The sequence below is a fragment of the Meriones unguiculatus genome, chromosome 10 (genome assembly GCF_030254825.1).
Source record: "Meriones unguiculatus strain TT.TT164.6M chromosome 10, Bangor_MerUng_6.1, whole genome shotgun sequence".
Classification (NCBI taxonomy): Eukaryota; Metazoa; Chordata; class Mammalia; order Rodentia; family Muridae; genus Meriones; species Meriones unguiculatus.
In genome coordinates, this window is record NC_083358.1 from 32,879,265 (window position 1) to 32,903,090 (window position 23,826).

Consider the following 23,826-nt stretch of genomic DNA (forward strand, 5'->3'; position numbering starts at 1 on the left):
AGCAAAGAAAGGAAACACGATGGATGGAGGAGAGGAGCCAGGGCAGCCTTGACTCCCATAACCTCCTGCCTTCTCTGCTCACAGTGGGAGCCGGCCTGCCAGACACCACAGCCTACAGCGCGAGCCCATTCTGCCCCTGGCTCTGGGACCAGTAGCCGCCCAGGCTCCATCAGAAGGAAGCTGCAGCCGTCAGGTAAGCCTGTCTAGGACTGGACCGGGTGGGAGGGCAGGGAAGCAGCAGCCTATGGGCCAGGCCTGGTGGCCCCATCTGTTATCCCAGCTACTTGGGACACTGACACTAGAGTGCTGGAAGTTTGAGGCCAGCCCGGTCGACACATAGTCTCAAACAGAATTTTAACAAGGAGGTAGAAGTGGGCATGGTAACTTGTGCCTGTTGCCCCAGCATTTGGGAAGCAGAGGCAGGATTGCAGGTCCTGGGCTTACATGGGTTACACAGTTAAGTTCCAGACCAGTGAAGGTTATACAGGGAGACTGTACCTCCTAAAGGGAAGCTACTTGCCGAGAAATGGGAAGCCCTCCCTGGGTTCTATCCGCAGTTGCGCAAAAACCATGTTTAGGACTAGCCGCCTTCCCTTGCCTGCCCCGGGCAGGAGTCAGCAAGCAAGAACTATATTTACTGAGTCCCAAGCCCCTGGAACGGGTGACAAGAAATCTTGCTTTAGAAGCTCCTGCCTGCACTGTGGACAGAGCCGCCCTCGCCCTGGCAGGCCTCCTCTAGTTCTTGCCTCTACCCGCAATTTCCCACAAAGCAGTCCAGACATCCCCAGTGAAAAAGGGGGCCTCACTACAGGCCTGTGACCTGGGATCCCTGCCTGCTCACTTGGAGGGCCTGGCCTCTCACTGGGTCAAGAGGAGGGGTGGTGGCAGCTGGGCTAACCCCCCAAGTGAGATGTCTATCACTTTGATTTCAGCCTGACGGCTGGGGCTGCAGTCTCCAGGTGAGTGGGGGCCAGTGGCCTGGGGCTGCCTGCCTGCTACCCGCTGTTGGTTGCAAGGCTGTTGTACGGAGCCAGTCCTGTCCTCTGCTGCCTGCTGTCTGTGTGCTTCCGCCGGCCTCCTGCTCTATACTTGCTTTTGGCATGCCTGCTGAGGCAAGAGGCTGAGAGCTCCTTTCTCCTTTTCTAGGGAAGTTGAGGCCAGTGCCTGTGTGAGGATGTGCCATGCTGCTAGGCCTGGAGCTGGGCCCTGTGGCCTGGCTATGTGCTGTAACACCTACCATGAATGCAAGAGATGGGGCCAGGGTGGAGGTGCTCCCATCCTACTGTTCCTCATAGATGAGAAACATGTTCAGAAGGAAGCGAGTCTCTGTGTGGTTCTGGACACCCAAGCATGGGCTTCTGGAGGGGCCAGGGTGGACCTCTGTCTGGTGGCAGGCCAAGGCCATGGAAGTTGGGCCCTTGCAGGGAGGGTGGGCCCTCTCCCCAACCTGCCTGCTGGCTGGGTGTTCCCTACTAGTGGGAAAGGCTGAGGAACCAGCTGGGGGTTTGGAAGAGCAAGAACATCTCTGCCTGCCCTCCTGGGGAGGGGAGCCCCACCCGGGGTGTGTATATATTGTTCCTAGGTGTATATAGGAGCCCTCACCCTGTCAGGGGTCTGGGCTATATTTATGGCTGGCAGAGGCCAGTGGAAGGGCTGGGGCCTGCTCATCTGCCTGACACCAGGCACTCTCCCTGCCCACTGATTATCACCATGTTCCTCCCCCAAATCCTATTTAAGAACTTTTGGAAGCTTAGCCATTTTTACTTATTAAAATTAATGTCTTTTTACACAAGTGTCGTCTGAATCATTGGTATTGGGAGACCCTGTGGATAGATGATGGAGAGGGAGTGGACATTGCATGCCCCGTTACTCTCTATTGCTGGGTGACCGTGTGTCTCCACCGAGAGCCAGGAACTCTGTCCCCATACCTTTTCTATCACTATGAGGCACCCACTATGTGTGTGCCTGTAACTGCTGTCCCTTAGTGGTGTCACTTTCATGTTACAGATGGAAAACAGGCTTTGGGGAGCTTCAAAGACCTGTCACGTTTGCCAGCTCCACTGCTCACCCCGTGCTGGCCTTTCCTCCCAGTCTTTGGAACTGTGGCCACTTGTAATCACCCCACTACCTACTCACGCATTTGTGCCTGGTACTAGCCCTGGAGAACAGGGCCTGCAAGGACTCCTCCTTTCTTGCTGGCCACATTAACAAGCTGTTCTGGAGGTCAGACTCTCAAGGGAGTGCTGCCAGAGCAGAGGCCAGTGCTCAGCCAGCAAGCAGAGGTAGGTTCCTGTGGGCTCTACAAACCACTCTAGACTCTTCCCAGGTCATGCAACCATCCTGGTCTAGTCTCTCAAGGCATCCAGAGGTCAGAGGGAGGGTGATGACAGACTCGTAGCTAGACCCAAGGATAGTTGGGAGTGTGGCTAAGACACCATGGCCTCACCTGTTCATGTCCACTTCCTCAAAGAGAAGCTGACCAGGCAGCCCTTTCTTTCATGCCTGGCACTCTGCTGTCTCCTGCTGGCCACAGCCGGAAGCTGCACTAGGGCTTGGATAGAACAAGTCTCATCCTCCAGAGACCTCTAGGCCACACTGTCTGAGAGAGACAGGATGTCTCTCTCATAAGGAAGTCAGGAACAGTTATAAATTTAATAAATCTGCCTGATAAGTTACAGTAGCAGCTCCGAGGCTGGAGTTGCCCTGAGAAGCAAGGGCTGTGCAAGACTGCAGCTGCTGCTGGACAGGAAGTTGAGTCCACAACTGTGAAGGTGGTCAGTGTGGCTGGCAACAGCACCTCCAGGATGGCCATCTGGGCAAGAGTGGAGGCCAGGCTGAGGCTCATGGACCACAGGCATACAGCGAACTGGAGTATGAGGCCAAGCCAGGGAGGGCTGCTGGTTCTCCCACCCACGAGTTCCTCAGTCCAAACTGGCCATGAGTAGGTGCAGCTCACGGAAGGCACTGCCATGGCGGCCACTCAGACCTGACTTGCTCTTGACGAGGCCACTGATGCTCTTAAGTTGTTTGTAGCAAAGTCGACACTTGTGTAGCCTGTAGGCCAAGAGGCAGCACCTGAGGATGGAGTCCACCTACCTCTCCTAGCCACAACACCTGCCAGGCTTTTGCTTCCCTAACCACTCCAGTTCCTCCTACTAAGAGCACAAAAATTTTCTCCAAGCCATGCTGGTGTATAGGGATAAGCAATGCCCTGAGGGAACCCATGCTCTGGCCACTTCCCAGACACTTCTCTGTAAGCTGTCTGGGGACAGCCAGTTAGAAATGAGGATAAGGAATACACCATACCCCTTACCTCTCCTCTCGGCTGATGTCCACACCCACAGAGGGCGGGGCTGCCATAATGTCATTGATGAGGGGCAGGAACCGCTGCAGGATCAGCTTCAGGGAGGCGCACCCAGTCTGGACATAGCTTCAGGAGCAAGATGGATAGAGTCATACACAGATGGTCCCAGAGGTAAGACAGAGAGATCCTAGATAGAGGGGCAAAGACACACACACGCCTATTTCCACTCTGCTGGCTCCAGGGTGGGAGGGGCTCCCTACCTCTCATACTTGCTCTGCAGAAGTTTCTCAATCTGTGGCAGCACTGTGGTGCACAGGTCCAGCTTCCACAGGGAGCTAGAGAGACAGCTGGGTGTGATGCCATCAGCCAGCCCTGACCACCCCGCTCTTCTCCTGAGGCCACTTACGCTTTCTGGTTGACAATGTTCAGGAGGTCCACCACCACAGACAGGTCATTAATGGCCACTGCAGAGTCCACTGATGTCTACAGACAAGCTCCATTAAGAGGGCAGCACAGGATAGGAGTGGGCGGGGTTTGAAGGTATGTTAACAGACTGCACCAACAAGGAGGGCAGGGCGCAGCCTGACATGAGTGCTCAACTGATGGAAGCTGGTTACTGAAACACAAGGCTGCCGCACCCTGAGGTCCCACTGTGTGGCTTCTTGTTCAGCCTAAAGCCCAAGCAACGGGTGCTAGGGGTCACCCTCACCTTGATATCTCCTGTGGTCCATACAGCCCGTACAGTGTCCAGGTTCTTGTGGCGGCTGGCGAGTACCACACACATGGTGTCGTGGCCTTTGCGTATCTGTGACATGGCATCCTCGTCCACCAGCTCTGCCTGCTGTGGGACCTTCACGGCCTATGGGGACAGTTCCCAGATGCTGGCACAGAAGCAGATAGCACACTCCATTCCCCGCTCAGCCCTCAACCCTACTTCTTGGGCAGGTCCCACTCACGGGCAGGAAGTCAGAGGCCTTTAGGCCAATGGGCTCATTCCGAGTGGCAGGAATGACGACAGGCTCACCCTTAGCTACAGGAGTGGAAGTCATGACCGGAAGTCTTGCTGGGACCTCGAGCTGCAGGGAGCAGAGGCTGAGCTAGCACCAGCCTGAGCCTCTCCTCAGCTCCTGACAGGAAGGTCCCAACCCTGGCTCAGACCCATAGGACGCCCTCTCTGTTCAGACATACATTTGGCACTGGCAACTGCACATCCATGGCTTGGCTGGGTTTGGAGGCCTCCTTTGCTGTGGCTGTGTCTAGGAGTAAAAAGAACAGCTCACTGTCAGCCTAGAAAGACCAGATGGGAAGAGGTCAGAGGATGGGATGGGATTCCAGGGCGTCTGTGATTGAGAAGGTACCAGCAGATGGAGAGGGGAACCAGAGAGCTGGGAGCCTAGCAGTAGGTGTGGGTACTGGAAAGCTGAGGCAGGGGCTATCCTTGGATGTGTGTGGATGGGACCCACTAGCTTCAGGACAATCCTGCCATTAGGAGTGGAGCATATGGAAAGGGCAGATGAGTGCATAGTAAGCAGGAAACAGGGAGAGGTTCTCAGGACATGATCTCACTAAGATAAAAAAGAGGCACTGGGTCCCCAAGAGAAGCCAGGACAGAAATGCTATAGAGGACAGACCCTCTGCCATCCCAAAGCAGACTGGATTGTCCCTTTCTTCAGTCCCAAACTCCTGGCCAGGGCTCTATGGGTCCGGCCTCCAAATTGGCTCTCTGGCTTCTGCTCCAGGTCTGGGTCCTGATGATTTCTCCCTACACAGCTCTTCCCTCCCTCTGCTCACCAGCCCTCAGGCCTCTTAGAGCCCTGCTCCCTCATATCTGCAGTAGACCCACTCCTCAGGAGCATACACCCCAGGGGCAGGCCCACCTGTGTGTGTTTCTCTCCAAGCATTCAGGCATGGGCTTCAAGGAAGCACCTGCCTGCCTTATGCTGCCTCCAGGGCCTTCTCTGGGGCCAGGCACATGGCAGGCACTTTTAGGTAGGTATGGAGATAAGGTCTTAATTGGGTAGGCCAAAAGAGGCAAGGCCTGGTCCTCAGAGGCCAGCACTGCCCAACTCACCATCTTCTGGGGGTGCTGGGAAGGGCTCACTTCTCCGGGGTGGTGTCCGACCTGCCAAGGCAAAGGGGGCTGATAACCGAGTTCTCATTGGCTCTCTGGGAAAACAGGTGTGAGGCCAAGGTCTTAATCAAGATAAGACGCATAGCTTGGAGGGTGGTCTCCAAGCAGACGATCCTGGCACCATGAACCCATATGCACCTATTGACTCTCTTTGCTTAGAACAGGGCAGAGGGCTGGGCTGGGGCCACCAGTGAGCGGCAGCTGGACCTCTGCTTCAAGTGTCCAGGTTCCTGTTTTTAGACATCAGCCCAGTACAACATGTGGAGACCAGGTAGGTTTTAGGGGATATGGCCACAAGGTGAGGGGCCGTGACGGGTAGAGAGGGCGGCCTCACTGATGCTGTTCTTGGGCTGGAAGATCTCATTGTAGTCCTCAGCATTCTGGATCTCGGCTCGGGACTCACGCTCATCCCTGTCATCTTCGCTGCTGGGGCTGCGCCGTTCACTCTCCGAGTTGTGCTTTACCCTAGTGGGTTACAGAGCCAAACACGAGGCCAGGGCCCTCTGTGAGGTTGAGTGTTCTGGAGCCTTCTTGGGACATATTCCCTGCCAGGGCCAACAGCACCTACCTCTGAGGCTTGCTGCAGGTCGTGCTGGGCCGCTCGTAGATGCGGCGCAGGGAGGTACCAGGATTGGGGGTCTGCTGTGTCAGAGGCTGGCTAGCCTGCACAGGGTCCTGGGTCACAGTTCCTGTCCTGGTGACTCTCGTCAGGTCCACCACATAAGAGGAAACATTACTCTGGGAGAAGGCCACACCTATCTGCGGGGCATGCAGAGTTGGTGAGGAGTTGGGCCGGACCCCAGGAGGCCTAGTGGGGGTGTGTGTGAAGGGGAGGGGGCGCTGGGTGACTTGACCCTCACCAGCTGGTCATTGCAGATGGCCAGGTCAGCCACCTTGCCCCAGTTGACAAGGACCACATCAAAGCAGCGCTCAGGCTCCCAGCCATAGACACGCAGAGAGTCCTGGCAGCCACTGTACAAGCAGCAGCCATCGGGGTTGAAGAGGACGCTCCTAGGGCAGATGAGAATGGGCTGTCAGGCCTAGGGCATCTCACTAATACCCGGCACTGGCAGAGGCAGAGATCACCCTTACCCGCATCCCACTACTTGAAGGCCCATGTGCTCTGTGTACCTGACAGGCCCTGGCTCCCCTTCAATGCAGCTCACCACCTGGAACTTCTCCAGGTCCCAGAAGCGGATTGTCCTGCAAAGATGGCCACAGGGAGCGAGTCCCTCATGCTATCCAGGGCCCTCCCTGCAGGGGCACTAGCAGTGATGTCTGGGGCAGGGATGGCCCTGTGCATACAGAGGGAGGGTGAAGATGACCTAGGCTGTGCCTGACAGCCCTGCCTCGTGGTTGGCCCCAGGGTGCCTGGCGGGTCCCTGCACTGTGCCCAACTAGGAAGGGTGGATCCTAACAGGTCAGATAAATACAAGAACAGGGCACTAGCTAGGGGAGGGACGTACCAGGAACCAATCTGGCTTAAATTCAGTCTACAAAGGCTTTTAGGCTTATGGCGGGATAAGAGAAGGCAGGGACAAATGTCAGGTAATGTGCCTCAGTCCTCCTCACCTGTCCGAGCTGCCAGAAGCTAGTAGATACTCATTGGGGTGAAACTCCACCACGTTGACAGGCCCTGTGTGACCAGGGAACTCGGACATCATCTTGCCAGCTGTTAGATCCCAGAGCTGGAGCAGGGTGGGAAGAGGTAAGGGCCAGGCGTGCCCTTGAAGGTGGGCCTGAGCAACCTCTCTACTCCCAACCAGTCTGAAGGCACATGAGGCTGGTCAGCAGGGAGGTCAGGGCACTGTCTGGGTATGACCGGCATACCTCTGGGCCCAGCCTGCATGCCCACATGACGAGTTACCTTTACTGTGTGGTCATCCGCTGCTGAGGCCAGCCACTTTCCATCAGGGCTGAACCGGAGACACCGTACAGCTTGGCTGTGCCCCTGAGAAAGAAAAAAATGAACCGCGCTGTGTGGACGGCCTGCATCCCATGGCACCTCCCATGCCCACGGCCTGCCCCAGAACACAGGGCTATCCTAAGGACCAGCCACAGAGAGGATGGAGGTTCACTGCTGGAGTCATGAGGAACACTTCTATGTCCTCCCAGGCCTCCAGGAAGTCCCACGTGTGCAGCCTGTTAACATGGTGAAAGTGTTTTATGATCTTCTCCAAAAGGCCTAAAGAAGGATTCTGTTGGTCACAGAACTGCCACATACATACCTCAGAACAGGAAGCCCTGCACCCAGGGCCACCTGAGCCAGCTACCTGACTGCAAAAGCAAACATGGACTACTTATATTATGGGGTGCTGAGAACTGGTGAAAAGCTGGGGGTCCAGATAGACCACCCAAGGCACTTCATCCTGTGCCAGGTCTGTTTTGAGGTTTCACCTGCAATGGACTGCTGCCCCCCCACCCCTGTAGTGTGGACCCAAGCTGTGTGATTGATGCCACATAAGGCCATGCTTACCCTATATCGGAATACACAGCCTTTCCTTCTGATGTCCCAGAGCTGTAGGGAAGAGAAGCAGGGGCGGGGTAGAGAAGGTGGATCGTGAGAGGTTATGATGGCCCCGGGGGCTAGGCCAGAGGGGAGAGTGCAACTCTGAGCAGAGAGGACTCGATACCTCTGGGTCACGACAGCCCCAAAGAGAGAGGTTGGGAGGTTTGCCCAAGCTGGACACCCCAAGTTGAAGTGTCTGGGCAGAGTCATCAGGTCCTCTGTCCCAAGGATGGTGAGGTTGCTGGTATGGAGGATTCCCTTACACTTGACAGAGGCAGAGGTCTGGTAGGGGACGGGCGGCAGAGTGGCACCTCACCTTGATGTTTGTGTCCTGGGACCCTGAGGCCACAAATTCGCCATAGGGGTGGAAATCCAGGCTGCAGATGTTGGCTTTGTGCCCCATGAGTGTGCGAAGAACTAATGAAGCAAAATAAAGCACAAGTGCCTTGTAAATGTTAGCTGGCCAGCAGAAGCCAGCCAAACCTCTATGTGTACCAAGGCCCCTGGGCAGCGGCAGTCACAATCGCCTGATCCAGGCCATGCGGCCGTGGAGCTACCATGCAGCGCAAATAATGCCCAGGACAGTACCAGGGAGAGAGCAGAGAGGCTGCAGTGGGGCAATCTGCTTGGCGAAAGAATCCAGGGAGACAAGGGGCAACATCAGGTGGATGGCAGTCATGGGAAAGAGGAGGATATGGCTGGGACTCACCGTGCCTAGTGGGATGGCGCCCGTGTAGTGACCTGGAGGATGGCCCTCAAGCAGGTGGGAATGGAGGATACAGGGCAGATGCAGCCAGCAGCAGGCCCATCATCTGCCGCTGCACCAGGGACACACCTAACCCATGGAGGTCCTGCAGCCTGGTGGCTCCCTGTGTCTCCGGGTATTCCAGGTAGTGTTCAAATCCTTCCCTTGTCTTGCTTCTTGAGAATTTTATGCTTCTACTACCCAAATAAAGCCTACCAGCCCATGAGTGGCAGGCCAAGGGCTACAGAGTCCCGGAATCCTGAGGTTGCACCAAGGTTCAACAGGGAGTGAGCTCTCCCGTTAGGGACAGGTACACAGGAACCGAGTACCTCCACTGCAGAACCCACCCATGCACAGAGATGAGCTTGGCAGCCTGACGAAACTAGGATCAGCTCTGGCCCTCCTGAATTACTGTATGACCTTAGGCCGTTCCTTGCCCTCTCTGACCTTCAGGTTGGTTTCCCTGAACTAAGAAAATAAGAATGGGACGGTGCAGGTTTCAATTATTCCCACCCTAGTTTGCTCCTACAGGCCTGCCTTCACGTCCTCCAGTCTGCCTCAGGATCTCCTCCTCCCCGGACCTCAGAGCACATGTTTTCTCCTTCGTGTGGTCTCATTGAGGATGCGCTGCACAGTGCTATGGCCCCATCACTGCACCTCCACTGGGTATTTCTGGTGTTTAGGGAGCCGACTATACATTAGCTCAGTCCTTCTGACAATGCTAGGTGGGGGGATGACGGCTCAGAGTGAGGAGTCCTGCTGAGGCTGCACTGCAGAGGATGGATGGCAGGAACAGCACAAAGGGAAACAGCTGCCCTACCCAGGACCAGCTGATACCCAGGTCCACTGTCCATCTAGCCTCAGTGCTTGATTTCTTTCTTTCTTTCTTTCTTTCTTTCTTTCTTTCTTTCTTTCTTTCTTTCTTTCTTTCTTTCTTTCTTTCTTTCTTTTCCTTTCTTTCTTTTTCTTTCTCTCTCTCTCTTTTTCCAAAGATGTATGTATGTATATGAGTGCTCTATCTGCATGTACACCTGTGTGCCAGAAGAGGACATCAGTTCCCACCATAGATGGTTGTAAGCCACCATGTGGTTGCCCAGATTTGAATTCAAGACGTCTGGAAGAGCAGACAGTGCTCTTAACCTCTGAGCCATCTTTCCAGCCCCTTGGTGCTTGATTTCTGATGGACGTTTCAGCTGGGATGATGCCTTCTTCTCATGCCTGAGGATTCTGCCAGGGTGCCTGACTCACCTGTGGTATGGATGTCCAACTCAACTACACCCCACAATAAGCCCTTGGCTTTCCCTGTTTCTTAGCTGTCTTGTATTGCTAGAAGTTCAGGAAGCCTGGGTAACATACTGCCCTAGCCACCTTTGACCTTGTTGCCACAGCAAGGGAAACTCAGTCACTAGAGGCTGTGGTGGGACCTACCGAACGTAAGCCAGCTTCCTGAGGTGTGGGCAACTTCCTGTGGGACCCACCGAGCCTGCATCCTTAGCTCCCAGCTGCAGTGTGGAGAGCTGGCAGGACCACATTCTTCTGCCATGACTTCTGCCCTCACTTGTCTTTCCCAGAGGATGCCTAGCCTTGGTCACAGGCTCTAGGGACTGCAGAGTGGAGGAGATGTGGACCTGTCTGCACATGTGGGGACCTCAAGGCTTCCCAGTGGACTGGTTGTTCAGCTTCTGCCCACATCCTCCAGTGTAATTGCGGCTCCCCGAGAGTCCCCTGTGTACCTATAGCTTCTCTGGCTTCTCATCTCTTCTGCCAGTGGGGTGGCAGTGGCCTTAAGGTCTTAGCTCTCCCTTCTGAGGGCAAGCTTGAGAACTGCCAACTTGAAGTAGCAGACGGACAGAAGAAAGCACTGGGGCAGGAGTACTGACCCCAGGATTCAAGTTCCAGGTTCTGCCACCTTCAGCCTCAATGTTTTCACTAAGCCCTGTGCCTCTGATGGCCTCAGTCTGCCCCATATATCAAAGAGGGGGCCCTGCCAACCAGGCTTCACAGTCCATTTCCACCTTGCTATTTGAAGGAATCACTCATCTCCCAGTAAAGCACAGTGGCCGAGGAAGTCTGGGGTGGGCCACGGCCTCACAGCTTTTCCCTTTGGCCCTCGGCTCTTTGGTGACTCATGAAGAGTGGTGCTAGTCACTGGGGACTGGCTGCCTGCTCAGTCAGAGCCTGCCATCGTGGCACGGTCCTCCCTGCCTCCCAGGTCCAGTGAGAAGCACAGAAGGCTGAGGCATGATGTAGCTTGGCGGAAAAACCTCTGCTGAGACACAGTATACAGCTGTGTGTTACAGAGGAATCTGGAGCTGTGTTCAACATACGATCAACATCTGGTCACTTCAGAGGACTGAGGGATGCCATCTGGCCCGGGGGCCACAACACAAAACTGCCAACATTCCTGGACCAAATTAGGCTCGCTGCAGGGCATACATGCCAGTGGCTACTCTATGGCAGCAGGACCTGTGTCAGAAGGACCTTTTAGGCTCAGAGAGCTCTCACTGGACAAGGAGGGCTGGAGCCTTTTAACCTGAAGCAGGTGGCCCCAGAAACAAGCCAACCAATGCTACTAGGGTCTCCTGGGGCTGGCCTGGACAATGGTTGGTAAAACAAAGCTGAATTAGCTGTCAATACTACAGAGCAGGGAGGAGGGGTTCCACAACAAATTTCAGATTCTTGTGACAAATCTGTGGGGCTACTGGGGCTGGCAGCACCCATAGACTAGGCAGGACTCAGTGTAAGCCACAACCCAGGGTAAGAGTTTCTGACCAAGAGGAACCTGTAAGTTACAAGCTCAGATGTGAGAACGCACCCACAGAAAGGCTTATCGCCATGAGGCTGGGGCACATCCTACAAACTGAGGGAGGGAAAGAAACAGATCCCAGGAAAAGGGCCAGTGGAAAAGGGCACTGATTCTGCCAGCAACTCCGGAACCTAAAAGCAGTGCAGCGGCACCCTCAAAATCCCATTCTATTTCCACTAGAATTCTACACTTGAACTCTAAAAGAATAATGTCGCTTTCAGCCATGGACGGTCCCTAACCTTGTGCCTGCCATTTGCCCCCAGGGCCAGAGGTCAAACCGGGGCCTCAGACATGTCAGCCACTGAGCTATGCACTTGCCCGCACTTTGAGACAGGATGGGCTTGAACTTGCATTCTTCCTGTCTCTGTCCCGGCTCCCTTCAGCCTTTTGTAGTAGATTATGGAAGAAAGTGTTCCATCTGGAAAGGAGGAAACCAAAGAAGACCCCGGGACAGCCAAGATAGAGATGAAGACGCCATGGGTGATGGCTAGCTTACAACCTTGGGGCTCCCAGGCATTGGGCCTGAGGAAAAGAGAGAGCTGGATTATAGGAGGGGTTGCAAACTGACTGCTTTAGCAGTGTATCTGTGGTGATGATTGATCATGAGTATGACAGTGATTTTAAAAATGCACATGGAATAAAGAGCAATCATTCACTCCAAGGAAACCAAGTTACAAAAAGAAACACGGGGTCTTTACAGCATGAACGCAGACCATATAAACGGTAACAGAGCAAAGACAGGAAGAGAAATGTGGGCAATGGGATTGGGCCTGGGGTGGCTGCTGAGAGCCAAGTCCTGCCTCTCACTGCAGGAGGGTACCCTTTTTATTTGAGGGTCTTTTGTCTGCTTGTTTGAGGCGGGGGCGTCTTACACCATAGGCTAGGCTGGCCTTCAACTTCACGGCAATTCTCTTGCCTCAGTTTCCTAAATGTTGTAATTTTAGGCAGGCACCACTGTGAGGGGTCAACCTATTTTTTTCTGTTGTTCTAAAGAGAAAAGAAAGTGCAATGCCATGGGTTTAGGAGAGGGATGGTGGTGGTAATGATGGAAACAAAGCAAGGAAGGGAGAACAGAGACTCTTAGAACAAGGGCAGCCCTGCGGCAAAGACCTCACAAACCTTGTGCCATAAAGGTTCATGCTAAAATAAACTTTTCAAAGCATGTGTTATTCCCGTCAAAGTGAAAATTAAAGAAGACAAAGGGAGGGGCTGGAGAGATGGCTCAGTGGTTTAAGAGCACTGTCTGTTCTTCCAAAGGACCCAGGTTCAATTCCCAGCATCCACATGGCAGCTCACAACTGTCTGTACTGCCAATTCCAAGGGATCAGACACCTTCACACTAATGTACATAAAATAAAATTAAATACATTATTAAAAAAAAAAAGACAACACAACAACAAAGGGAAAGGAAGCGAACAGAAGACCCAGCCACCCAGCTCTAACCCCAAGGTGGGACGCTCCCAGTATTAACAGCTCTTCCCACACGCCAATCTACTTATCCACATGCCTGCAGGTACCTCCTGGCATTTGATGTCCTTCCGGGTTGTGAATACACATGTACACACGAACACACACCTTATTGTTTGTTACTTAGGCACCTCATGTCAGCAGATGGCAGTGCCCACTGCTGCTGGGTTGATGGAGTGGTATGGATGACATGACACCCACTCTGGTCAGTGCTTGGGAAACAAAGCACCCAAACTTCCTGAAGGAGGCATCCCAATGTCCCAAGCTGGAAGCGGGGCCCGCACACAAAGGAACAGTAAGCAGGGAGGCCTACTTTTGGCAGCTTCCAGGTCCCAGACGCGGATGGAGCCGGACTGGGAACCGGCTACAATGAGCTCCTCAGGGGTGTTGAGGCGGACACTCTCCACAGGAGACGTGTGACCTGTCAGGCTCTGTAGAGGGAGGGAGGTAGTTCCAGTGAACTGCAGAGGTAAGCTACCCCAAATTTAGGGTCCCTGAGAATGGTTTCAGTAAGAAGTAATATGTGGTGACCTGTTTTCTGGGGCCCCACCTATGCTCTGACTCAACTGAACTCAATCATCAACATGGATAAAGCAGTACTTCAAACATCGGTGACCTTAGCATTTGGGAGACAGAGGCAGGAGGATTAATTCCAGGCCAATCTGGACTACATAGTTAGACCCAGGCCAGCCTTGGCTATATGCTGAGACCCTGAATTTTAAAAAGGAAAAGAAAAAAAAAGAAAGAGTCCAAACTAAACTCAATCCCTAGGCATCCTTCAACCGTGGCCCTTCTTCAGTGCTCCTGGCATGGACATCACCTATAGGAATGGCTCTGAGACACTAGAAGGGAATAGGAGATCAGGGTGACATGCTGAACCTCTGCCCTGAGTCTGAATGATCCCCTCCAGCCTATCCCCATCTCTATCTACTCTGTCTGAGCATAGAGGCCATAGCAAGCTAGGGATTCGTCTCTACTGCCTGTCCCTGGGTGTCTGTCCCCCTGGAGGCTGCCTGTTTTATGCTCCCAGGGGCCTGGAAGGTCTGCTGAAGAACAGGGAGGTTCTTGCACATCTAGAGCACCCAGAGCAAGGAGAGCTGGGCCAGGTGAGGTGGGAGCTGTTGTCATTTTCAGCTTTGCGGAGGGAAGGCCAGAACCCAAATCCGTGGTGTCTGACACTGTGCTCAATGCTGGTCAAAGCACCGTGGCCACTTCACTGCTGCATACTAAGGTTTCTAAGGCAACAATCCTGATGGGGACATTTGGGAAACAGGGGCATTCCTCAGCACCAGTGCCTGAAGCCTTGCAGTTAGTTGTAGCAGCTCATCTGACACCTGTCGGACAAATGCTAGGGGCCAGGCTTCAAGGTCCACAACTGGGCAAAAACTTCAAATCCACAATCCAAGGCTGGGTGTGGTGACACACATCTGTGATCCCAGCAGTAAGGATTACCCCTGGTCTCTGAGGCAGGACAATCTCCAAGCTCAAGGCCAGCCTGGACTATACAGTAAGATCCTGTCTCAAAAAACAAACAAACAAACAAAAAAAAACAATAGAACCACAATTCTTCAGGGACCTTATTCTCCTCAAGCACGAACCCAAGGTTATTCATGGCAAGAGACTACAGTCCATGTAAATGGCCACCACAGTAAAACCCTTCAAACATAAGGAAGACTGAGCTCCTCAAGGCTAGGGTGGTGTACGCAGAATGAGACCACTAGAAGGAAACAGAAGTATTTAGTTGTCCATGGACTAAATAATTCCAGCACACAGAAGGAGGCTTTGCTATCTCCTGGGAGGACACAAAAGTCACTGAAGGGAGAAGTACTTCAGCATTTACCTTCTAATCTTTTGGTGAATCTTTATTTTACTTTAAAATATTTAGGCAAACAGTCTGCCGCTGAGCTACGTCTCTAGCCTATGCTGATTCTTTTTCAATTTATGTATATTACTTTGGCATTTTATAGGGAATGAAAATATTTCAGTTCCACAGACAAAATGAAACAGGAGCTGGGGAGATGGCTCAGTGGTTACAGGAACTGGCTGCTCATCCAGAGGCCCTGGAGTCAATGACCAGCAAAAAAGCGGCAGCTGCCAACCATCTGTGACTCCAGTTCCAGGAGATCCAATGCCACCTTCTAGCTTCTACAGGCACTGCACGCTCACGGTGCACAGACACACATGTAGGCAAAACACCCACATACATAAAAACTAAAATAAATCCATCTTAAGGAAAAAAATAAAAGCCTGAGGTACTGGCTATGACCTGAGTGGGTCTCCGTTTCACTCACAAAATCACTGAAAAAGCCAACTTCTCACTAACAGCTATCACCTTCCTCCAGTTTTTGTTTACTTGGTCAAAAGTCAAAAGAATGACAATTGTTCAAGGTGGCAAGGACACGGGCATAGCCACGCTCCCATGCTGTGGATGAAATGTAAAGTAGCTTCTGGAGCCTGCTGTGACAACTTTTTAGAACCGCACATTCTGGGCCTAAATGCAGTTATCACAGACCTGCTCAAAAGTGTGGACAAGCAAGAATGTTCGACATAGTGTGGTTTAGCAGAAACTAAAGGCTGGAGCCAGCAGTTTTGCTGATGACAGGGTGTGGCAAAGCTAATTACAGCTCATCCCTGTGATAGAGACCAAGAAGCCACTTAAAAGCATGCTGTAAATCAGTATTTGTTGGCAAAGGAAAATGCTCATGACAATGTCATTCTATAGAACCACGTCCACGGGAGTAAGAGAGTACTCTGAGATATATGTGTGTATCAACAGCTATGTGCTTCCATTTTGCTGTCTAGAAAGGCACAGACTAAAACCTGCTCCTCTCTGGCCAATAGGACTGCCTGAAATTACTGGTTTTCCCTTCTGCTTATGCTGGCCTGCCTTGGAAAGCGGCCCGAAGTCTTGTATATGGTGTGCGACCAATAAAGCTGCTTAAAGAATGCCCTCACCTGAGCCTGCTCTGATCCTTTCTTTAGACAAAGAAATGCCCACACAGAGCTGGCAATGGAGAGTGGGACTTATTTAATCCTTCCATGAATACTCTGGAGTTCTGTCCCATATCTGTGTCACCCCTCTTCCTGAGGGCTGGCCACCATGCCAGCTGTCCTGGGCTATCCTGGGCCATACTGAGCAGACAACTGGGGTAGCACTAACAGTGTGCTGGACCACTTTGGTGACCTGGGATCACCAGCGCCTGCCAAGGGTGACCCCCCCGGGGTGGGGGATGGGACGGTTCATCACTCACCATGATGCAGTTAGGCTTGTTGATGGACCACAGGTTGACACGGCAGTCATCTCCACCAGTGGCCAATAGCCTCCCCGAGGCCTTGCCCAGCACCAAGGAGGACACATTGCTGGCATGGGCAACGATCTCCTCTACATAGGAAAGGAGGGAAAGAAAGTGGTCAGGGGACTTTGACAGGCCGTATGGAGGATGCTCAGCCACCAGCTCTGAACACAACGGCCAGAGAACCCCCAGCAGCTTCAGGACCAGCAACAGGGCCAAGTGTAAGCCGGAGACTGAGATGATTGTCTCTCTACCTCAGACCCCCCGCTCTTAGGCCTCCTCCTGAGTTCCTTTCTCTTCACATCAGCTGGCAATACAGACTACACAGTGCGCCCCTCATACACACATACTCAACCCACCGCTAATGGGGCATGCTTGGGATAGGTGCATCCGTAAGGCTGGGCGCATGGTGCATACTTGCAAACTCAACACGTGGGAGGCTGAGGCAGGAGCATGAGCTCCAGGCCAGCTTGGGTTACACGCAAGACCCTGTCACAAAACAAAACAAGCCCCTGTACTTATCAGCGTGGATAGACTTTTCCTCGTTGCAAGTCTATAAACAATATAATATACAAAACAGTTAAACAACGCTGCACTATATTAAGTATCACAAGAAACAGAGCTGAGTCAAAGTGCCCAGAGGAAGTGCAGATTTCCCCACAAATACCACGTCACTGTATAAAGGACTGAGCACACGTCCTATCTGTGTAGAGGGGTCCTAGAACCAGTCACCACAGGCACTATGGGAAGACAAAGATCACTTTTAAAAACTGACTTCCTATTTTTTTTATCTACCTGTTTTAAGCACCAATATCCAGACAGACTCATAATACTTCTTCTATGATAAAAAAAAAAAGACATTAAAAAATATCTATTTTAAAGTGGGCTCATATACCACCTAAGCGCCTTTCAACTGCTCAGGTGCCCCCCATACAGAGAGCGCCCACCTGGGACACACCTTCAGAGGAGTTCAAGTTCTGTCTAGATCCTGAATCAGGTGCTAATCTGAGCTCTGCCAGCTGCACAGCCTTGGGCATGCCATTCACCTCTGAGAGAGAATTCCTGTCTGGAGAACAGAACAACTCCTGAGCCAGGTCGTTGGGAATGGACTGACAGGCAGACAGAAGGACTGGCCACTGGGACAGAGTAGTCACCAGAGTCCCAGGAAGGCAGAGAGTATGTTCCATAGAGGTAATGGCAGGAGGAGCTGGAGAGATGGCTCAGAGGTTAAGAGCACTGGCTCTTCTTCCAAAGGTCCCGAGTTCAATTCCCAGCAACTACACAGTAGCTCATAACCATCTATAATGAGGTTTGGTGCCCTATTCAGGCATGCAGGCACACATACAGAATACTGTATAAATAATAAGTAAGTAAATAAATAAATCTTAAAAGAAAGAAAAGATAGTGGCAGGAGGCAGCAGACTCAACAGGAGCTGGGTGGGGAGAGGCTGACACTTGACTGGGAGGCCTATGGACAGTCCACCAGAGCCCCTGATCTAGACCGTGGCAGGAGGGTCAAAGTGAAAAAGGGTCAAAGGGAAAAACAGGCAGGAACTGTGGGCACTTATCAGGGTTCTGAAAAAAACAAACTCAACAGAGAATCAAGAAGCAAACTAGGCCTCCAGGCCACCAGTCTCTGGTCCCCAGCTTTCTCTGGGAACAAGCAGAAAGGAGAGGGCAAGCCTCTCATGCAGGGAAAGGGAAACCCCAATAGGCAGATGCCCTAAAGGAGCTGGAGGCTGGCCTGGGTGACATGGAGAAGGACATCATGGCTGTTGGTAACCCCCAACACCCACCCCAAGCCCATGTTCTACTCTACCCAGCCGTGGGTAGCTCTTATGTGAACAGGTCCAGGAAAGCCAGACAGTTTGGGCTTCCAGAGATGCACACCTTCTGAAATGACACCTCGCTGCAGGGCCTGGCAGGGCACAGCTGGCACAAGCAGGGTGGGCGGTCCTTGTAAGCCCAGATTCTTCCAGTCTAGGCACTGGAACACCTACCCAATGGAGTAGGGTCTTGCTCTAGTTCTCATCGCAATCACAGACCTGTCCTGCACATGTGGGGACAGCTGCCTGAAACTTGAGCCATAAACCCTTATATATCTGTCCATACATAGGAGGGCTATGCAGCTGTTCCTGAGCATTCTGCTCTGGTGGCTCCACCCCGTTTCTGCAGTCAGAGACACCCCACCCCGCGGGTATCTGCCTTGGATAGCACTCTTCCCAGGCAAAGAGAGAAAGGTCTGGCTGAGCTCCACCTCAGCGAGTCTCAGGACCGCCTCCAGAGCCAGCCATGAATGGGCAACAGAAGACATCGGCTCTAGGCCTGGCACTGCTGTGGAAGCAGAGCTTCCTGCCTTCAGGCTCTAGGGGATCAGATGGATCCTGGGAAGGGCCTGAAACTGGAAGAGTCGCAGGCAGAGAGTACGGGTATGATGACTCGTAGGGGCTGATGGGAGCCTTGCAGACCGGAAGACACAGCACAGACACCAGCAAAGGGATGCACAAGCCCTCAAAGAAGGCTCCTCTCTAGCTTAGCTTAGCAGCAATGGCCTGCACGTGGTACTCGATTTTCATACAAACAGATCAAATTCTTCAGTGTCTCCTGGCAGGCCAACAGCACCTCTCTCAGCCCCACCCAAGCCCCAGCAGTATAGCTTGGCACATCTCAGCCAAAGCTGGGAATCACTCTTAGTCTGCTAAGGTCTTACATCCTAAGAGGAATATACAAAGGGGTTCAGCAATCCCACACTGGTAAAGATCCTCACCACACCCTGGAGCCCCAAAGAAGCCCCAGCCTGTGTGGCCTCAGGCTATATACCCATAAACCTCTGCACACAAGAAACTGTCAGATCCCCAGCATACTTGATCACATTACTGCCTGCTGCTTAAAGACTTTGATGCTTGGGGTCTTTGATGACAAGGGTCTTGGCACTTGTGCCCCTGCAGAACTCACTAGGGTACGTGGTACCACTTTCTCCTTGCTGATATGTGACAGCTACATGGTCTTTGTACTTGCTGCTCACTCACCCTCTACCCTCATCAGTAGTTCAGTGATTCAAAGTGAGGGCGCACATGTACACATACACACTCAGAATTAGAGCAGAATTGGAAACGGATGTGGTTTTGATTCCTGCCTGTGGTCTCCCATGGCTGAGCTCCCACTATCCGGTGGCCTTGGCTATTTGGGCCTTTACTTGCTCGCCAGCATCTGCTTCTACTTTCAGGCAGGACGAGCCATTAGAGAGCTGGACACATAATGCCACTAAGTGCCAAGCTACTCTGCCCAAAGTATACCTTTCTTGAGTGCCGTCAACGGCGTTCTCCCAGAACCCCAGAGCTCTGGAGAACTTGAAAACAGTCCCAATCTCTCCTTTCACAAATGAGGACACTGAGACCCAGAAAACAGCTTTGTCTGAAGTCTCCATATCTGCTCATGGACAGTTACAGCAGAGTGGGACCAGGCACAGCACACTAAACCTACTGACAACCAAACACGGATAGAGATGCAGTTCCTCCAAACACAATCTAAGGATCCCCAAGAGCCTTTTAGAGGCTCCAGAAGAACAAAGCTATTATCTTAAATACTCGGATGGTATTGGCCTTTGGTACTCTCATTTTTTTCCAGAGGAGTCTTCAAGAAGACACACAGCATGTGATGCTATCATCACTACTGTCAGGTTTTTGTTTTTTTTTTTTTTTTAAACATAGCATGTATGGATAAGTATAGCATTTGTAAATGAAAGCCCTTTGGGGTCCTCGATAATGTTTAAGAATATAAAGATGAAAGAGCCAGGGGTGGCGGCACAGTCCTTTAATCCAGCACACGGGAGGCAGATCCACGTCCCAGCTCGTCCAAGGCTCTGGGGACCCCTTATCTCAAAACAAGGAAAAGACGACCATAAGAGAGTTTAGACTAAAGGATTCGCAACTGTTTTCGTTCCATTACACTTCATCTTTGAGTACCCTCCCTTTCACTCCCATTCCAAGAGACTTTCATCTGATGGAGGAAAGGGGACTTGGAACAGGTCTGAGATTCCTAGAACACCCTTTAGCCCTTCTCAAAACACTCTGCCCATCAGCCTGACTGAAAATCCTTTACAAATTGCTTTACTGTTGAGATCTCACTTGATCTCAGAGCAACCACAGAGCATATGTATAGGTGCAATTATTTTGCTGCACAGGGAAGGAAACTCAGCCTCAGAAGGATTAAGCCACCTGCCCAATGTGATCTGCCTATCTGTCTACCTTAAAACAAGGACAGTGAGTCACCCTTGTGCCAAGAAGAGACAGAGGGAAGGGTTCAGACTATCCATCGACTGAGCAGCTCCCAAAACAACAGTGTGATAAAGAAAAATGGTTAAGTACTTACGCAACTTCCAGGCAGTCTTGGTGACCACAGGGGTGGCCATGCTTCAGGGGGTGGCACCTGAGACCCCACCCACAAAACAGATAGTGTATTCTCTGTGGGGTGGGGGTGGATCCCCCCCAGATCCGACAATCAAGTTGGCAGGGAGTTCCCACACATCCAGGCAGAGAGTCCTCCTCTCCTGGCCCAGGACTGCCTGGTGGTTTAGTTCATCTGCTACAAAGCAGCAGCCTGTACGCATAGGTCAGGATCCCAGATCATGGAATGTCAGGCTTGGGCCATCTCAGCTCAACACTGGGCTAGAATACAAGCAGAGGTGAAGGTGCATTAGGAAGTGCTTGAGAGGAGTTGTAGTTCCCTGGTCACTTGATACAGACCCACCCAAGCCCCCAGGGCCTGCAATGAATGCACACTGGCTCTGAAAACCTGACCAGGAAGGAGCACCCCTGTGACTTAGATGCCAAAGATGAAAGACCTTTCCTAAGTAGCTGGGCCTGGAGGTAGCATGTCTCTAACCCCAGCACTCAGAAGCCCGGCAGGAACAGGGGGATCTCCGTCAGTTCAAGCCAGTCTGGTCTACATAATGAGATATCCCTATCTTGAGGAGGAGGAGGTGGAGGAAGAGAGAAAAAGAGGAAGACACACACACACAGAGACAAACAGAGAAAGACAGATTGAGAGAGAGAGAGAGAGAGAGAGAGAGAGAGAGAGAGAGAGAGAGACATTAACTTCCTAGAGGCCTAGAGTGGTAGTCCAGGATGCTAGTTGTCTTAAGTGCCAGCACCTGCAGGAGAGGAAGGAGGACCACGTGTCTGCAGTTCATACAGATTTGCACCTCTTGTATTGGATGGTGCTCTACGATTAGGGGCCCATGAGAGGCACCCAAAAGGCAGAGACACACACACAAAGACACAGAGATAGGTTGAGAGACAGAAAGACAGAGAAACAGAGTGAAGAGAGACTAGACTGTCAGTAAAGGCCTTCCGGGGAAGGCCTTCGGCAGGATCCTGAGGGTCCCATCTTCTGGCTTCCACCTTCCCCAGCTCCTGGTAGGGGAACCACGCCCACTCCCTACAACTCTCAAGGACATAGCCAGGAACTGAGTTTCCAGTCCAGGTGTGAATCGGAATGACTCCTCAATTCTAAAAGGCCAGAACATGGATGGAGCCTCCAAAGCCTCAGCCCTTCACCTCTTGCCTAGGAGCCCTCTAGCTGCATTCTTTTTCTCCTGTCGCCTGTGCTCCCCCTCAGACACATCTTGAGCTCCCTAAGTTGGCCACGCCTCGCCAGACCCTCTTTACTTCTCTTTCCCCGCTGCTCTCAGAGTCCCCCATTCATTCGCTCCCCTGTTTCTGGAGCCCCAGCTCAATACGGTCCTCCGCACACCCTCGGCTCTGCTTCCGGCCCTCTAGGTTTCCCTCTCTGGTCTCCACACACCGGTCCTGCTCGCTCATCCCAAATCTGCTACTGGTCCCTCAGTTTCGCCTGTCTCTCCGCCCCTCTGTCTTGAGGGGCACTGGCTCAAGCCTGGCCTGGCCGAGAGCCCTCTGCCGGCGACTCGACTGTCCCCTCCAGGTTCGGCGAAGACCCGGGCCATCTTCCCTTGATTCCAAGACCCTGAAGGCCACTCTACCTGCAGCTGTAGCTCTGGAGGCCAAGGCTTCCCACCAGGCGCGACCCCTACTTGCCTCCATCCTCTGCCCTGATTGGCCGCTGCTTGACAACCGACCCTCACAACAAAACCTCCGGCCTAGAGTCCCTCCCACTTCACTTCTTACACCAATCAGTCGCCATGGACGCTCCGCCTTCCTCTGGAATTGACCAATGGAAGCAAGTGCTTCTACCGAGCTTCGTAACTGCCCGCCTCCTTTTCCCGACTCAGACTAATCACGAGAAAGAAGCGTTTACGGGCCGCCCTTAGGTCTCAAAGGAACCAATGCGGGCTTTGGTCTCCTTAGTCCCGCCCCCGCGCCGGGCTGGCCATTTCCGCCCTTCCCCTTCGCTTCCTGGAACCCGGTAATGTTTGAAAAGTCCGCGAGCCGCACCCGTGGCGGCTGCACCAATCACTTCGGCAACAGCCCCAGTTCGACCAGTAAAGGTCCGTGTTATTGGAGAACCGATTCCGAGCTAACCAATGGGAAGGGGAGAACCCTGGAGCAGCGTGAAGTCGCAGATCTTCCATATTGGAACAGGGCCGCCCGGACCCCGCCCTGCGCCTGGGGGTGTTGACCGCGTGCTCGGAGGTCTTCTCTTCGGAGGCCCGCGTCGGCTTGAGTTCCCTCCGGGGAGTTGATGCTGAGCCCCGGGGCCCTTCTCTTAGGATGGCGGCGGGATGAGTAGGCTTGTGTCTGCTGAGACCACGGAACTAGGGAACCGGAGAAGGGCTGACGTGTGTGACGCCTCGGGGGGGAAAGGCTGCGTGACCCAGCGTGAGTCGGGGGTTCGGAGCTCTCACTGATGAGAAACTCGATTCCAGCCCATGGCAGAAAAAGCCTCCGACCCCCGTCTGTCCTCCACTCCCGGTCGCCTCTGCTTGGGGCCGCTGCGTTTGGCGTTCTGCTCCACGCAGCCCTAAACGGTAGGAATTCTCCGTTTATAGATGAGGAAACCGACGCTGTGGTGAAAAGGCGGAGCATATGGAAGAACGGGCCCCAGGATGTGAACCTTTGTTCTTAAAGTCAAAGCGTGCGAAGTCCCTGCTTAAGCGCAAAACCTCTCCAGAAGACATCCACCGGCCTCCCGTATTCTGGGAAGCCTGCCCTTGGGAATTATTAAGAGAGCCGGATTCGGAGAATAACATTCGATCAAAACTTTGTCGCTTGCTGTTCCCTCCGCTTTTCATTACAAAAATTGTCAAATTCTTGATTTTGACACATTTTGCCCTATCTGCTTTGTCTATGTGCAACTATTTGAACATAACCGATCCCAAGACATTTCAATGATGACAACACCGAGCATGAGGTTCTTGGTTGTCATCCCAAACTACAGGCTCAGTGAGAGACCCTGACTCAAGGGAATAAGGTGGAGAATGACAGAGCAGAATCCATAGTGATAGTGTGGGACTTCTGTACACACGGACGGACACAACACACACAGTGTATCTTAACTAGGAACCAGACAAGATTCAGCATTCTTGGCCTACTTGGCTCTTCCAAGTTCACCCTATTTCTGCCCCTCATATCTCTCTTCCTCCACCTCTCCTC

The 23,826-nt window shown here is 52.7% G+C and overlaps 2 protein-coding genes and 1 long non-coding RNA gene across 12 annotated transcripts in view; 2 read left to right on the top strand and 1 right to left on the bottom strand.

Moving 5' to 3' along the window:
- The window catches only part of Kifc3 (kinesin family member C3), a 90,761-nt gene extending 88,969 nt beyond the window's left edge, over positions 1-1,792 (top strand). For 8 of the 9 annotated variants that reach the window (XM_021641588.2, XM_060392165.1, XM_060392162.1 and 5 more), the window contains 2 exons: positions 85-193; positions 1,147-1,792. In XM_021641588.2, the coding sequence (XP_021497263.1) occupies positions 85-193; positions 1,147-1,172 (135 nt within the window). In that variant the 3' untranslated portion in view covers positions 1,173-1,792. Of the gene's footprint in view, positions 1-84; positions 194-932; positions 960-1,146 lie in introns of all 9 variants that reach the window. The other variant, XM_060392164.1, reaches the window with a different exon arrangement.
- An 841-nt stretch (positions 1,793-2,633) lies between these two features.
- On the bottom strand, positions 2,634-22,366 carry Katnb1 (katanin regulatory subunit B1). 2 transcript variants are annotated; one of them, XM_021641603.1, is made up of 20 exons: positions 22,257-22,366; positions 20,627-20,922; positions 16,214-16,344; positions 13,276-13,393; positions 8,261-8,361; positions 7,912-7,953; positions 7,303-7,386; positions 7,008-7,123; positions 6,567-6,638; positions 6,296-6,446; positions 6,004-6,194; positions 5,770-5,900; positions 5,376-5,426; positions 4,493-4,560; positions 4,261-4,380; positions 4,014-4,163; positions 3,711-3,787; positions 3,565-3,639; positions 3,314-3,430; positions 2,634-3,054 (listed from the first exon to the last, which is right to left on the bottom strand). In XM_021641603.1, the coding sequence occupies exons 2-20, from the start codon at positions 20,664-20,666 to the stop codon at positions 2,922-2,924; spliced, it is 1,968 nt and encodes a 655-aa protein (XP_021497278.1). In that variant the 5' UTR covers positions 20,667-20,922; positions 22,257-22,366; the 3' UTR covers positions 2,634-2,921. The 2 variants fall into 2 exon arrangements, with proteins under 2 accessions (XP_021497278.1, XP_060248153.1); XM_060392170.1 differs by lacking the exon at positions 22,257-22,366 and adding an exon at positions 22,061-22,188.
- A 259-nt stretch (positions 22,367-22,625) lies between these two features.
- On the top strand, positions 22,626-23,508 carry LOC132656829 (uncharacterized). Its single transcript, XR_009594580.1, has 2 exons — positions 22,626-23,052; positions 23,223-23,508. It is a non-coding gene; the product is annotated as an uncharacterized LOC132656829 (long non-coding RNA).
- The last annotated feature ends 318 nt before the right edge of the window (positions 23,509-23,826 follow it).